The sequence below is a fragment of the Schistocerca cancellata genome, chromosome 7, assembly GCF_023864275.1.
Source record: "Schistocerca cancellata isolate TAMUIC-IGC-003103 chromosome 7, iqSchCanc2.1, whole genome shotgun sequence".
Classification (NCBI taxonomy): Eukaryota; Metazoa; Arthropoda; class Insecta; order Orthoptera; family Acrididae; genus Schistocerca; species Schistocerca cancellata.
In genome coordinates, this window is record NC_064632.1 from 394,255,943 (window position 1) to 394,271,692 (window position 15,750).

Sequence of the window (15,750 nt, forward strand, 5' to 3'; positions counted from 1 at the left end):
AATGGTTTGCAGAATATGGATTTAGATATAGATGTAGACATATAGAGTTATAACAAGCATTGTTATTTCCCATGCAGCTAATGGAAAACTTCAGCTGATTTGTTGAAAGAGTGAGTAATAAGGTACCTGTTTGATTTTCTTTTGAGTTAGTAGAGGTTCCCAGAGGGAAGCTTATTAAAGGTCTTAGCACCAAAATACATAACTCCAGTCTGAACACTAGACAAGGAGGTATAGTCTATATGGAAATTATTCTTATGTACATCACAGCATAAATGAAATGGATTTTTACTATCAGCAACAAAAACTACTATGCAGTGAATTTATTGAAAGTGAATGCAGAATTTCAAGATCCTTAAAAAAAGCTTCTGAAAGATGTATGCATACTTTACACAATGCTCTCACTGATCACTTCCACAGGAATTGAAGATATTTTAACTAATCAGATACCCTTCTTATTAGACCAACACAATAAGAGATGCTCTTACACCATCAGATTTTTATGTTTTATCCTCTCTTTCAAACAACCTCCAAGGGACTTCCATTCTGCATGAAAATATGTTCTGAACATTGTTTGATGAGTTCTTCACCTCAAAACCACATTTATTCCACAGTTGAGGAATTGAAAAGTTACCGCAGCATTGGCAGACTGTTGCAAATAGTGGAGGAGAATACATTATTGATGACTAAAGAATTTGTTATATATAACTGTTGTGTTTATTAAACTTATGGAAAAATGCTACAGACTTATGCACCAACCCAATATTTCAGTTTTTTCTCAAATCCTTAATTAACTAGACCTCATGCCAGTCAGTTTGATTCCCATTTTCCATTTCTGATTCTTTGTATGGCTATGAAAATTTGCATAAAAGCCCATTGTGTAATTTAAAGGGAGTCATGTTGTTGTTATACCCAAACATTTGGCCAATTACTTGGAGAACAGTTATAAAAAAATTTTTAAAAAAAGTTTATGAGTGAGATTTATGGAGGAAATAGTGCCTTCGAAACACAATTTGTTATTTTATGTCATACCCAGTAGACTCTCCTGCCATTTGAGAATAATTTCATCAATGATATGATTCAAGATAACCAGTAGGCAGTCTCACATCAATGTGATGCAGCTAGAGCACAGCTTCTGAAATAGTTTTTACACCAGAAAATCCAGTCATCTCCCCTCCTTATCTACCACCAGACACATATGTACTTTTGTATCCTGGTATCACAGGCTCCATGGAGTGAATAATTGTCTCAAGGATAGATGGGATGTATATGAAACTTGTGAAGATCATGGGAAGGAAGGTCTCATCATGAAATGAATGCTAATGAATGAAGCTGTTAAAATATACCAGTGATAATGGTGCTGCCATCAGGAGCAAACACGATACTAGCACAAACAAGATTAAGCACTGTTATTCTCATAAGCTCCTTAGATGTTTTGGCATCCCAGATTCTGACATCATTCTTGCTGCTTGTAGCATATCGTTCAGAACATTTACTGTAAAGAGAAAATAAAATGATAGAGTTAGTGCAATATTTGATAGAATTTGCAATGAACACTCTCCTACATACAAAGTTACATTCAATGAATTTGATGTATTATGTTGCCATTGTAGTATACACTTACTGTGGAAAGGCAAGGTCAAAGATGGCATCTGTGTGGCAAGTTATATGAAGCAAGACATTAAATGTTTTAATATCTATTGTGTATATTTCACATTTCTCTGTTCCTGCTATGATTTGATCTTTCAGGATTTTGATGGTGGTTGCCCCAGAATCCAATTTAGCTCCTTTCAGCTCCATATGAAATTGAGAATTGGAGATTATATGCAACAGATGCAGGCACACTATGAGAAGACAGTAGTATATGATGCTTCTTTATAAACTTCACAATAAACATATACCAACAGAAAAAAATTTTAGACACACAGAATAATTTCACAAACATGTGCCTTATGGGATCCAGCTCACTTCACACTGTATATGAGCAACATTACAAAAGTAAAGTTTGGTAGAATGATATTTATTGTAAGTACACTGACTAAATAGATAATTGCTAGGTTTATGAAGTGAAGACATGTACAGAGAAAATTGCAAGGGAAGTGTCAATATTCCCTGAAAGGTAAAACAGTAATAATTAATAATGTTTAGAGGTACTCTGATTTACCAAATATGAAAGAGGCAAGCAATACAGATTAATGGTTTTGTACTAACAGTAACTGAGGAATGCAGCCACCTGTAAAGCAAGAGACAGCAATGAAGAACTCACAAATGAAGGAACAGCACCAACCTTAACTGAACAGTCCATGTGTGTAATGCCAGACCATGGTGTCCAACAAGCACACTATTTCAGTGATCAGATACATTTCCATTGTCGCATGTGCTGACCAACTGAGCTTCTGATGCCATTTGGCTGACTTATAACCCCTCCCACCACAAGCAGTTCTACAGTTTGCAGTTGTGAAAACATTTGCTTTGGCATCAGTAGTAGCATCAATGTAGTTACTTTGTCCATCCTGGTAATATGATTATTGTGTTTGCTGAGCATCTTCTTAATTAGATGCATTGCTGGTTCCCCAGCCTTTCTGAGGTTGTAGCCACAGTTTCAACTATCAAGATTATCTCTAGTGCAAATTTCAGTAGCTTTTATAATGACACTGCCCCAGTATTTGAAAGTCTGTGTTAAAATCCTTGTATGTTCATATTCCATAGCATGATTCTCTGACAAACAGTGCTCTATGACTGCCAACTTGTTGGGGTACATTAGTTGAGTATGTTCTTGGTGATACTGGCATTGATCTTCAGTGGTGTGCACTCTTTGTCCAATATGTGTCTTTTAACATGGCACAGAATCTGATGTACCCCAGCCTTCCACAAACCAAGGTCATCTTTGATTTCCTAGTAATGCCCATGTTTTATTGGGTGAGCAGTGCTTTTTCAGTATACATTCAACTTTTCCCAATAGTGTGCTGGTGTACACTATAGAGACTGTGGCTACCTCTTCCTCCATGACATCTTCCATCTCCACCATAGTGGTAGGGCAAAGAGTGTGCTTAAACTGCCATTCTGAGTATCTGTTTTTTTTTTTTTTTTTTTTTTTTTTTCAGAACACAGTTCTGAGGTGTTCCAGTTCTGCATCTACATCTACATCTACATCTACATCCATACTCCGCAAGCCACCTGATGGTGTGTGGCGGAGGGTACCTTCAGTACCTCTATCGGTTCTCCCTTCTATTCCAGTCTCGTATTGTTCGTGGAAAGAAGGATTGTCGGAATGCCTCTGTGTGGGCTCTAATCTCTCTGATTTTATCCTCATGGTCTCTTCACGAGATATACGTAGGAGGGAGCAATATACTGCTTGACTCTTCGGTGAAGGTATGTTCTCGAAACTTTGACAAAAGCCCGTACCGAGCTACTGAGCGTCTCTCCTGCAGAGTCTTCCACTGGAGTTTATCTATCATCTCCATAACGCTTTCGCGATTACTAAATGATCCTGTAACGAAGCGCGCTGCTCTCCGTTAGATCTTCTCTATGTCTTGTATCAACCCTATCTGGTACGGATCCCACACTGCTGAGCAGTATTCAAGCAGTGGGCGAACAAGCGTACTGTACCCTACTTCCTTTGTTTTCGGATTGCATTTCCTTAGGATTCTTCCAATGAATCTCAGTCTGGCATCTGCTTTACCGACGATCAGCATTATATGATCATTCCATTTTAAATCACTCCTAATGCGTACTCCCAGATAATTTATGGTATTAACTGCTTCCAGTTGCTAACCTGCTATTTTGTAGCTAAATGATAAAGGATCTATCTTTCTGTGTATTCGCAGCACATTACACTTGTCTACATTGAGATTCAATTGCCATTCCCTGCACCATGCGTCAATTCGCTGCAGATCCTCCTGCATTTCAGTACAATTTTCCATTTGATACAACCTCTCGATACACCACAGCATCATCTGCAAAAAGCCTCAGTGAACTTCCGATGTCATCCACCAGGTCATTTATGTATATTGTGAATAGCAACGGTTCTATGACACTCCCCTGGGGCACACCTGAAATCACTCTTACTTCGGTAGACTTCTCTCCATTGAGAATAACATGCTGCGTCCTGTTATATAGGAACTCCTCAATCGAATCACACAATTGGTCTGATAGTCCATATGCTCTTACTTTGTTCATTAAACGACTGTGGGGAACTGTGTTGAACGCCTTGCGGAAGTCAAGAAACACGGCATCTACCTGTGAACCCGTGTCTATGGCCCTCTGAGTCTCGTGGATGAATAGCGCGAGCTGGGTTTCACATGACCGTCTTTTTCGAAACCCATGCTGATTCCTACAGAGTAGTAGTCTCCAGAAAAGTCATTATACTCTAACATAATACGTGTTCCAAAATTCTACAACTGATCGACGTTAGAGATATAGGTCTATAGTTCTGCACATCTGTTCGATGTCCCTTCTTGAAAACGGGGATGACCTGTGCCCTTTTCCAATCCTTTGGAATGCTACACTCTTCTAGAGACCTACGGTACACCGCTGCAAGAAGGGGGGCAAGTTCCTTCTCGTACTCTGTGTAAAATTGAACTGGTATCCCATCAGGTCCAGAGGCCTTTCCTCTTTTGAGCGATTTTAATTGTTTCTCTATCCCTCTGTCGTCTATTTTGATATCTACCATTTTGTCATCTGTGCGACAGTCTAGAGAAGGAACTACAGTGCAATCTTCCTCTGTGAAACAACTATGGAAAAAAACATTTAGTATTTTGGCCTTTAGTCTGTCATCCTCTGTTTCAGTACCATTTTGGTCACAGAGTGTCTGAACATTTTGTTTTGATCCACCGACCGCTTTGACATAAGACCAAATTTTCTTAGGATTTTCTGCCAAGTCAGTACATAGAACTTTACTTTTGAATTCATTGAACGCCTCTCGCATAGCCCTCCTCACACTACATTTCGCTTCGCGTAATTTTTGTTTGTCTGCAAGGCTTTGGCTATGTTTATGTTTGCTGTGAAGTTTCCTTTGCTTCCGCAGCAGTTTTCTAACTTGGTTGTTGTACCACGGTGGCTCTTTTCCATCTCTTACGATCTTGCTTGGCACATACTCATCTAATGCATAATGTATGACGGTTTTGAACTTTGTCCACTGATCCTCAACACTATCTGTACTTGAGACAAAACTTTTGTGTTGAGCCAACAGGTACTCTGAAATCTGCTTTTTGTCACTTTTTCTAAACAGAAAAATCTTCCTACCCTTTTTAATATTCCTATTTACGGCTGAAATCATCGATGCCGTAACCGCTTTATGATTGCTGATTCCCTGTTCTGCGTTAACTTTTCAAATAGTTCGGGTCTGTTTGTCACCAGAAGATCTAATATGTTATCACCACAAGTCGGTTCTCTGTTTAACTGCTCAAGGTAGTTTTCAGATAAAGCACTTAATAAAATTTAACTGGATTCTTTGTCCCTGCCACCCGTTATGAACGTTTGAGTCTCCCAGTCTATATCCGGCAAATTAAAATCTCCACCCAGAACTATAACATGGTGGGGAAATCTACTCGAAATATTTTCCAAATTATCCTTCAGGTGCTCAGCCACAACAGCTGCTGAGCCAGGGGACCTATAGAGACATCCAATTACCATGTCTGAGCCTGCTTCAACCGTGACCTTCACCCAAATCATTTCACATTTCGGATCTCCATCAATTTCCTTCGATACTATTGCACTTCTTATCACTATAAACACGCCTCCCCCATCACTGTTCAGCCTGTCTCTGTGGTATACATTCCAATCTGAGTTTAGGATTTCATTACTGTTTACATCTGGTTTCAGCCAACTTTCTGTCCCTAGTACTATATGGGCGTTGTGACCGTTTATTAATGAGAGCAGTTCTGGGACCTTTCTATAGACGCTCCTGCAGTTTACTATTAGCACATTAATATTGTTATTCCCCATTGCATTTTGCCTACTCCTACCTTGCCGCGTCTCAGGAGGCGTCTTGTCGGGCCTAGGGAGGGGATTCTCTAACCTAAAAAACCCCTATGTGCACTCCACACGTACTCCACTACCCTTGTAGCCACTTCCGGCGTGTAGTGCACGCCTGACCTATTCAGGGGGACCCTACATTACTCCACCCGATAGCGGAGGTCGAGAAATTTGCACCCCAGATCTCCGCAGAATCGTCTGAGCCTCTGGTTTAAGCCTTCCACTTGGCTCCAAACCAGAGGACCGCGATCGGTTCTGGGAACGATACTGCATCTGAGATGGTGTGCCCACTGTGTGTACTAAAGTTTTAGCACCATATTCCTCTGTGCAGGGTGGTGATAGCCATTTGTGTGTAAATGCAGAACAGTGTGCATTTTCTTCCAATACACATTGTGGCACAGGGTGCCATCCCCTCTTCTCTTGACTGTGACATCCAGGAATGGTACTCTGCCTTCTCCTTTGTTCTCAATAGCGAATTAGATGTTAGGATGTATTGAGTGCGGATGTGCAATGAAGTCCAGGAATTTGTTACTCCTAGGTAGGCATATGATGAATGTGTCATTCACAGAGCTGAAAAGTCAGATGGGCTTCCACTTGGGTGTCATCAGGACCTCTTCCTTGAAGTGTTCCATGTACCAATCCTCAACCACTGGAGACAGTGGTCTACCCATTGTGACTCCCTCTGTTTGCTCATAGTATTCTCCATTAAATAGAAAATATGTGTAAATTAGAACATGTGTGAATATGTCAGCAGTCTTCTCATGATATTTCTGACCAATGAGTTCCCTGGTGTTAAAACAATGATGTCAAAGCTCATCATGATATTTGAGACCTTCAGCCTGAAGTTGTTGAAGCATTTCAAAAAACCCACAGAATTGCAGATTTGATGTGGAAATTCACCCACATAAGAATTTATTATCTCTGTGAGGTATTTTTCCAGCAAATATGTAGGAGCTGTGATGTTGCTAACAGTGAGGCTAATGGCATCTCATCTTTGTGGACCTTGGGGAGCCTATACAGTCTTGGTGGTATAGGTCCTTGTAGTGACAACTCCTTGATGACACCCTCTGGTAACTCCAGTTCTTTGAGAAGTGCCCTGGTCTTGTTCTCTGACTACTTCTTGTTCTCTGACTTCTTGGTGTGGTCAGTATTAATCTTCCTGTAGCAGTCATCATTTAGCAGGATCTGCATCTTCTAGGTGTAGTCCCCATGGGAGATAACAAAAGTGGCATTGCCTTTGTCAGCAGGTAACATAACAATCTCCAGGCACTCTCTTGTGTTCCAAATGTTGCCAATGCAATGCTTCTCAGTAACACCAGCCATCCTTTATTATTGGATTTGTACCTGAGAGGCAACAAGCATAGGCACTCTGTGGCATGCTTATGCAATGTTTGTTACCTGTAACTGAATCCTCTGCTCTGTGAGAAGGAAAAATTAATGTTCCTGATTCACTTCTAAAATATCTTTCTCTGTTTAGAGCCACTTACTCTTAAACAGCCATAAATAAACAAACAGCTGTATTTTCATCTCTTATTTATTCCAGAGGCAACCAGTTTTGCATTACATTATGCCACCACCGGGCCCTTATGGTAATTTAGTGGCTGAGCTTATATTGCCAGGCAAAATACCATACAAAAGTGAATCAGTATCCACACCAGCAACATAGAGCCGGTGATGGCATAGCAATATATCTGCATACAAACAGCATAGTGAATGGATTACTGTAGCCAAGATAGACATGAAGTCCATGCCTACAACAGTATTACAAATTTATATGCCAACTAGTGCTGCAGATGAAGAGATTGAAGAAATGTATGGTGAGATAAAAGAAATTATTCAGATAGTGAAGGGAAATGAAAATTTAGTAGTCATGGTGTACTGGAATTCAATAGTAGGAAAAGGAAGAGAAGGATAAGTAGTAGGGGAATATAGAATAGGGGCAAGGAATGAAAGAGGAAGCCTCCTGGTAGAATTTTGTACAGAGCATAACTTAATCATGAAAGAAGGTTGTATACTTGGAAGAGGCCTGGAGACACTGTAAGGTTTCAGATAGATTATATAATGGTAAGACAGAGACTTAGGAACTAGATTTTAAATTGTAAGACATTTCCAGGGGCAGATGTTGTCTCTGGCCACAATCTATTGGTTATGAACTGTAGATTAAAACTGAATAAACTGCAAAAAGGCAGCAATTTAAGGGGATGGGACCTGGCTGAACTGAAAGAACCAGAGTTTGTAGAGAGATTCAGAGAGAGCATTAGAGAACAACTGGCAAGAATGGGGGAAAGAAATGCAGTAGAAGAAGAAAGGGTAGCTTTGAGAGATAAAATAGTAAAGACAGCAGAGGATCAAGTAGGTAAAATGATGAGGGCTGGTAGAAATCCTTGGGTAACAGAAGAGATACTGAATTTAATTGATGAAAGGAGAAAGTATAAAAATGCAGTAAATGAAGCAGGCAAAAATGAATACAAATGTCTCAAAAATGAGGTAAACAGGAAGTGCAAAATGACTAAGCAGGGAATGCTAGAGGATAAATGTAAGGATGTAGAGGCTAGGGGTAAGATAGATACTGCCTACAAGAAAAATGAAGAGACCTTTGGAGAAAAGAGAACCACTTGTATGAATATCAAGAGCTCAGATGGAAAACCAGTTCCAAGCAAATAAGGGAAGGCAGAAAGCTGGAAGGAGTGTATAGAGGGTCTACACAAGGGCAGTGTACTTCAGCGCAATATTATGGAGCTGAAAGAGGCCGTAGATGAAGATGATATGGGAGGCATGATACTGTGTGAAGAGTTTGACAGAGTGCTGAAAGATCTAAGTTGAAACAAGGCCCCGGGAGTAGAAAACATTCCACTGGAACTACTGACGACCTTTGGAGAGCTAGCCATGACAAAACTCTGTCCTCTGGTGAGCAAGATGTATGAGACAGGCAAAATACCCTCAGACTTCAAAAAGGATATAATAATTCCAATCCCAAAGAAAGGTGTGAAAATTACTGAACTATCAGTTTTCGTAAGTCACGGCTGCAAAATACCAACATGAATTCCTTACAGATGAATGGAAAAACTGGTAGAAGCTGACCTCAGGGAAGATCAGTTTGGATTCTGTAGAAATGTTGGAACCTGTGAGGCAATACTAACTGTACAACTTATCTTAGATGACAGATTAAGGAAAGGCAAATCTAAATTTCTAGCATTTCTGGAGTTAGAGAAAGCTTTTGACAATGTTGACTGGAATACTCTCTTTCAAATTCTGAAGGTGGCAGGGGTGAAATACAGGGAGTAAAATGCTATTTACAATTTGTACAGAAACCAGATGGCAGTTATAAGAGTTGATGTTCATGAAAGGGAAGCAGTGGTTGGGAATGGAGTGAGACAGGGTTGTAGCCTATCCCTGATGTTATTCAATCTATATACTGAGCAAGCAGTAAAGGAAACAAAAGAAAAATTTGGCGTAGGAATTAAAATCCATGGAGAAGGAATAAAAACTTTGAGGTTTGCTGATGACATTGTAATTCTCTCGGAGACAGCAAAGGACATAGAGGAGCATTTGTGCAGAATGGACAGTGTCTTGAAAGAAGGATATAAGATGAACATGAACAAAAACAAAACGAGGATAATGGAATGTAGTCAAAGTAAACCAGGTGATGCTGAGAGATTTATGTTAGGAAATGGGACACTTCAAGCCATAGATGTGTTTTGCTACATGGGAGCAAAATAACTGATGATGGTCATCTAGAGAGGATATAAAATGTAGAGTGGCTATGGCAAGGAATTTGTTTCTGAAGAAGAGAAGTTTGTTAACATTGAGTATAGATTTAAGTGTCAGGAAGTGTTTTCTGAAAGTATTTGTGTGGAGTGTAGGCATGTATGGAAGTGAAACAGAAGATAAATACTTTGAGCAAGAAGAGAATAGAAACCTTCGAAATATGATCCTACAGAAGAATGCTGAAGATTAGATGAGTAGATCATGTAACTAATGAGGTACTGAATAGAATTGGGGAGAAGAGGAATTTGTGGCATGACTTGACTAGGAGAAGGGATTGGATGGTAGGACACGTTCTAAGGCATCAAGGAATCAACAGTTTAGGATTGGAGGGCAGCATGGAGAGTAAAAATTGTAGAGGGAGACCAAGAGATGAATACACTAAGCAGATTCAGAAGGATGTAGGTTGCAGTAGGTACTTGGAGATGGAGAAGCTAGCACACGATAGGGTAGTATGGAGAGCTGCATCAAACCAGTCTCTAGACTGAAGATCACAACAACAACAACAACAACGTCTGCATACTATGTACCCCAGTAAATTGACAGAACAATTTTAACAAGAAAATCTTAATAATGAGTTTGCTGTTCATCCATCCTTGCTATGGGTGGATGAGGTAATATATTTACAGGGTGGTCCATTGATAGTGACCGGGCCAAATATCTCACGAAATAAGCATACACTCATCAAACAAAAAAACTAAAAAGAACAAAACGCATCTAGCTTGAAGGGGGAAACCAGATGGCGCTATGGTTGGCCTGCTAGATGGCACTGCCACAGGTCAAACGGATATCAACTGTGTTTTTTTAAATAGGAACCCCCATTTTTTATTACATATTCATGTAGTAAGTAAAGAAATATGAACGTTTTAGTTGGACCACTTTTTTTGCTTTGTGATAGATGGTGCTGTAATAGTCACAAATGTATAAGTACATGGTATCACGTAACATTCCGCGTGTGGATAGTATTTGCTTCATGATACGTTACCCGTGTTAAAATTGGCTGTTCACCAATTGCGGAAATGGTCAATATCATGTTGATGTATGGGTATTTTGATCAAAATGCCCAACAGGCATGTGCTATGTATGCTGCTCGGTATCCTGGATGATATCATCCAAGTGTCCGGACCATTCACCAGATAGTTACGTTATTTAAGGAAACAGGTAGTGTTCAGTCACATGTGAAACAACAACCACGACCTGCAACAAATGATGATGCCCAAGTAGGTGTTTTAGCTGCTGCCATGGCTAATCCACACATCAGTAGCAGACAAATTGTGCAAGAATCGGGAATCTCAAAAACGTTAATGTTGAGAATGCTACATCAACATTGATTGCACCCGTACCATATTTCTATGCACCAGGAATTGCATGGCGATGACTTTGAACGTCATGTACAGTTCTGCCACTGGGCACATGATAAATTACGGGACATTGACAGATTTTTTGCACATGTTCTATTTAGTGACAAAGCGTCATTCACCAACAGGGGTAACGTAAAGCAGCATAATATGCACAATTGGGCAATGGAAAATCCACGATGGCTGTGACAAGTGGAACATCAGCGACCTTGGTGGGTTAATGTATGGTGTGGAATTGTGGGAGGAAGGATAATTGGCCCCCATTTTATCAATGGCAATCTAAATGGTGCAATGTATGCTGATTTCCTATGTAATGTTCTACCGATGTTACTACAAGATGTTTCACTGCATGACAGAATGGCAATGTACTTCCAACATGATGGATGTCTGGCACATAGCTTGTGTGCAGTTGAAGCGGTATTGAATAACATATTTCATGACAGGTGGATGGGTTGTTGAAGCATCATACCAAGGCCCGCACGTTCACCGGATCTGGCGTCCCTGGATTTCTTTCTGTGGGGAAAGTTGAAGGATATTTGCTATCATGATCCACCGACAATGCCTAACAACATGCATCATTGCATTGTCAATTCATGTGCAAACATTATGGAAGGCGAAATACTCACTGTTGAGAGGACTGTCATTATTCGTATTGCCAAATGCACTGAGGTTGAAGGACATCATTTTGAGTATTTATTGCATTAATGTGGTATTTACAGGTAATCACATTGTAACAGCCTGCATTCTGAAAAATGATAAGTTCACAAAGGTACATGTATCACACTGGAACAACCGAAATAAAATATTCAAACGTACCTACGTTCCATATTTTAATTTAGAAAACCTACCTGCTACCAACTGTTCATCTAAAATTGTGAGCCATATGTTTGTGACTATTACAGTGCTATCTATCAAAAAATGAAAAAAGTGGTTCAACTAAAAGATTCATATTTCTTTACGCACTACAAGAATATCTAATAAAAAATGGGGGTTCCTATTTAAAAAAAAAACACAGTTGATATCCATTTGACCTATAGCAGTGCCATCTAGTGGGCCAACCATAGCGCCATATGGTTTCCCCTTCAAGCTAGACAAGTTTCGTTCTTTGTAGTTTTTTCGTTTGACATTTATTTTGTGAGATATTTGGCCCAGTCACAATCAATGGACCACCCTGTATGATTTTTTTCTTCACCCCCTAATAGCAAGGATGGATTTGATTTGATTTGATTTGATTTATTTCGTGTTCCATAGGTCCAACTGTGTTGGATACACAAGGACGTGGAACGAGTCAGTTTTTTACAAGTACAATCTGATAATCTTGTAGCATATACAGAAATTTGAGTACATAATTATATAAAATTTATACAGTAAATTCTTTGGGCAGCAATACAGAAAAAGAAAATACATATTTTCTTAGAATCATTAAAACACTACAGAAAACAGATATGGAGCACACACAGTTACAGAGCTCAGGTTAAATAAAATTCATAGTGGCATTATGTCAACCTGTATTATATAGTATTAAAATATTACAATTTATTTAGTTAAAAATTCATCTAGACTGTAAAAAGCTTTTTCTAGCACAAATATTTTTAGAGGTTTCTTAAACTCATTATTGTTATGAATCTTTGTCTTTATTTCAGGAGGAAGAGCATTGAAGAGTTTTGCTCCAGTGTAGTGGACACCCTTTTGTGCCAAGCTCAAATTTCTGAGTTCACTGTGTATGTCATTCTTCCTCCGTGTGTTATGCTCATGACAATTACTGTTTGGTTGAAATATATCTATATTTTTACAAACAAAACACATGAGAGAAAAAATATATTGGCATGTAGTTGTGTATATTTTAAGATTACGCAATCCACATATAATTCTTAAAGCTCGCTTCTGTGCAATGAACACTTTCCTTGCTAATGGCTAGTTGCAGTATGCAGATGCAGCTCTACTGATTAGTAGGCAGAGCTTGTTTGGTGACATTTCATAATTCCAGGGGTGGTGAATTCACTCAAAAGTTGACGCAAAGATTATGAAACAATCTGTATATTTTGTTAAGTAATTGTATAGTGCAAGGATGAGAGTATTTTGTATGAATATGAGCCACTATCTTTTTCCATTCACATTGGAATGAGGAGAGCATGACTTCTCAGCCCCTTCATGCATGCCAGTCTCTCTTAGCTTACTGTAGCTTACCACAGTTTTGACAAGGTATCTCAGTTATCCTTTAATTTCATCTATAAGGTCCATTTGACAATGACCGCAAACACCACAGCATTACTCTTGACTACATCAGATTAAAATCTTTGTAGTTCTTGTTTCAAAGAGGGTGGAGGAAGCAGGCAAAGGTTGTGGCAGCCTCTTGTGCTAGTGGTGGGAGTGGAAGAATTAGCAATGATCAATAGTGTGAGGATACAGAAGGCAATGGCAACCACTGCATTAAAGACAACTACTGTGTAGGCTCAGTCTAGATATAGTGAGGGTCAGTGAATGAAATTTAAAGAAGGCAAGGATTTCTGGTCAGATGAGCATAGGGCAATATCAGCCACAGTAGATAGTGGAATAACAGGGCCAGGATTCATTATGAATATGAAGTTAGGGCAGAGAATGAGGTACTGTGAAAATTTCAGTGATAGGGTTGATCTTATCGGCATCAGTTTTAGGAGCACTAGATGAGAATAGCTATGTAACTGACCTTTTCCTAGACCTGTCTAAGGCATTCGATAGAGTTGACCACCAGAAGCTGTTGCATAAGTTAGAGGCACTAGGAGTAAGGGTAGTGGTTCTCAAATGGTTTCATTCATATCTAGAAAACAGAGTACAGTCAGTAGATATCACAAATGTCCCCAGTGGATCAAAGACCATTGAGAAACAATTACCTGATCCACAATATATCAATACTGGGGTCCCCCAAGGAAGTGTACTGGGCCCAGTATTGTTTCTGGTGTATATAAATGATTTCCGACAACATATCAGCCACTGAGAGAAGATATTGTTTCCTGATGACAGCAACATAGTAATCACCAGTAAGACACCAGCACAAATGCTGGAAAATTCTACTGAAGTGCTGAGGAATGTTCACAGATGGTCTCAGGAAAACAAAGTAACTCTCAACATATAGAAAACAAATACAATATCCTTTAGAATGAACAGAAAACAGAGTCTCTTAAATTTAAAACTAGACAACATCCCCATATATTATGTATCTACAACAAAATTCTTAGGGTTTCACACTGTCAGCCAAATGAAGTGGAATGAACATGCTACGAAACTCTCGAAAAAGATATCCACAACATGTTATGCACTTAGTGTCCTTGTATTCGCATGCAGTAATGAATGTTTGAGAACTGTATACTTTAGTTATGTTCATTCAGTAATCAGTTATAGTATTATTTTCTGGGGAACAGTGCTCAGAATTTACAAACAGTATTTAAAATGCAAAGGAGAGCATTAATAATTATAATGAAAAGCAGTAAGTGGCCCCACTGCAGAGAACTTTTCAAAATGTTAGAAATTCTAACTGTTCCTTGTAAATTTATACTCCAAACCATAGTGTACATCAAGAAAAACATAGAAAATTATAACACAAATAGCAGTTTTCATAACTATAGTACAAGAACAAGTCACTGTCTTCACCTAGACAGGAAGAATAAACATAAGAGTAAAAATAGCTTATTGTATGAAGGTGTAAAACTGTATGATAAACTACCACAGAAAATAAAAGAAACAGATAACATGTACTGCTTTAGGAACAATCTTAAATTGTTTTTGCAGGAACATTGCTTTTACACTATAAGTGAATTCCTTAGTACAAAATGATTGTAAATAACTCTTCTTTCACAATATTAAACTATATGTGATGTTTTGATAAGGACTGTAAATAACTTATATGTCACAATGTTTAAATACATGTAACAGCAAACTGTATAAATATATGAATGTACACAAACTGACAACATCCATACATTTTAAAATGTCCACAGATGACTAAATAAATAAATATATCTAAAAACAAAGATGATGTGACTTCCAAATGAAAGTGCTGGCAGGTCGACAGACACACAAACGAACACAAACATACACACAAAATTCAAGCTTTCGCAACAAACTGTTGCCTCATCAGGAAAGAGGGAAGGAGAGGGAAAGACGAAAGGATGTGGGTTTTAAGGGAGAGGGTAAGGAGTCATTCCAGTCCCGGGAGCGGAAAGACTTACCTTATGGGGAAAAAAGGACGGGTATACACTCATACACACACACATATCCATCCACACATATACAGACACAAGCAGACATATATGTGGAACTAGGAATGAGAGAGTAGAAAGACTAACTGAGTTCTGTAACAAATTTCAGCTAGTAACAGCAAATACTCTGTTCAAGAATTACAAGAGGAGCAGAACAATAAATACAGAACATTTCAGTTAGATGACATCATGGTCAGACAGAGATTCTGAAATCAGATACTTAATTGTAAGGCATACCCAGGAGGAGATATAGACTCAGATCACAATATATTTGTGATAAAGAGTAGGTTAAGGTTTAAGAGATAAGTCAGGAAGAATCACTGTGCAAAGAAGTGGGATACAGAAGTACTAAGGAATGAAGAGATACATCTGAAGTTCTCTAAGGCTACTGCCACTGCAGTAAGGAACAGCACAGTAGA

The 15,750-nt window shown here is 38.9% G+C and overlaps 1 protein-coding gene across 1 annotated transcript in view; it reads right to left on the reverse strand.

Moving 5' to 3' along the window:
- The window catches only part of LOC126092258 (cilia- and flagella-associated protein 52-like), a 121,940-nt gene that overhangs the window by 42,639 nt on the left and 63,551 nt on the right, over positions 1–15,750 (reverse strand). Inside the window, exons 7-8 of the mRNA XM_049907768.1 lie at positions 1,622–1,791; positions 1,344–1,492 (exon numbers count right to left, since the gene is read on the reverse strand). Coding sequence (XP_049763725.1) covers positions 1,344–1,492; positions 1,622–1,791 — 319 coding nt within the window. The remainder of the gene's footprint in view (positions 1–1,343; positions 1,493–1,621; positions 1,792–15,750) is intronic.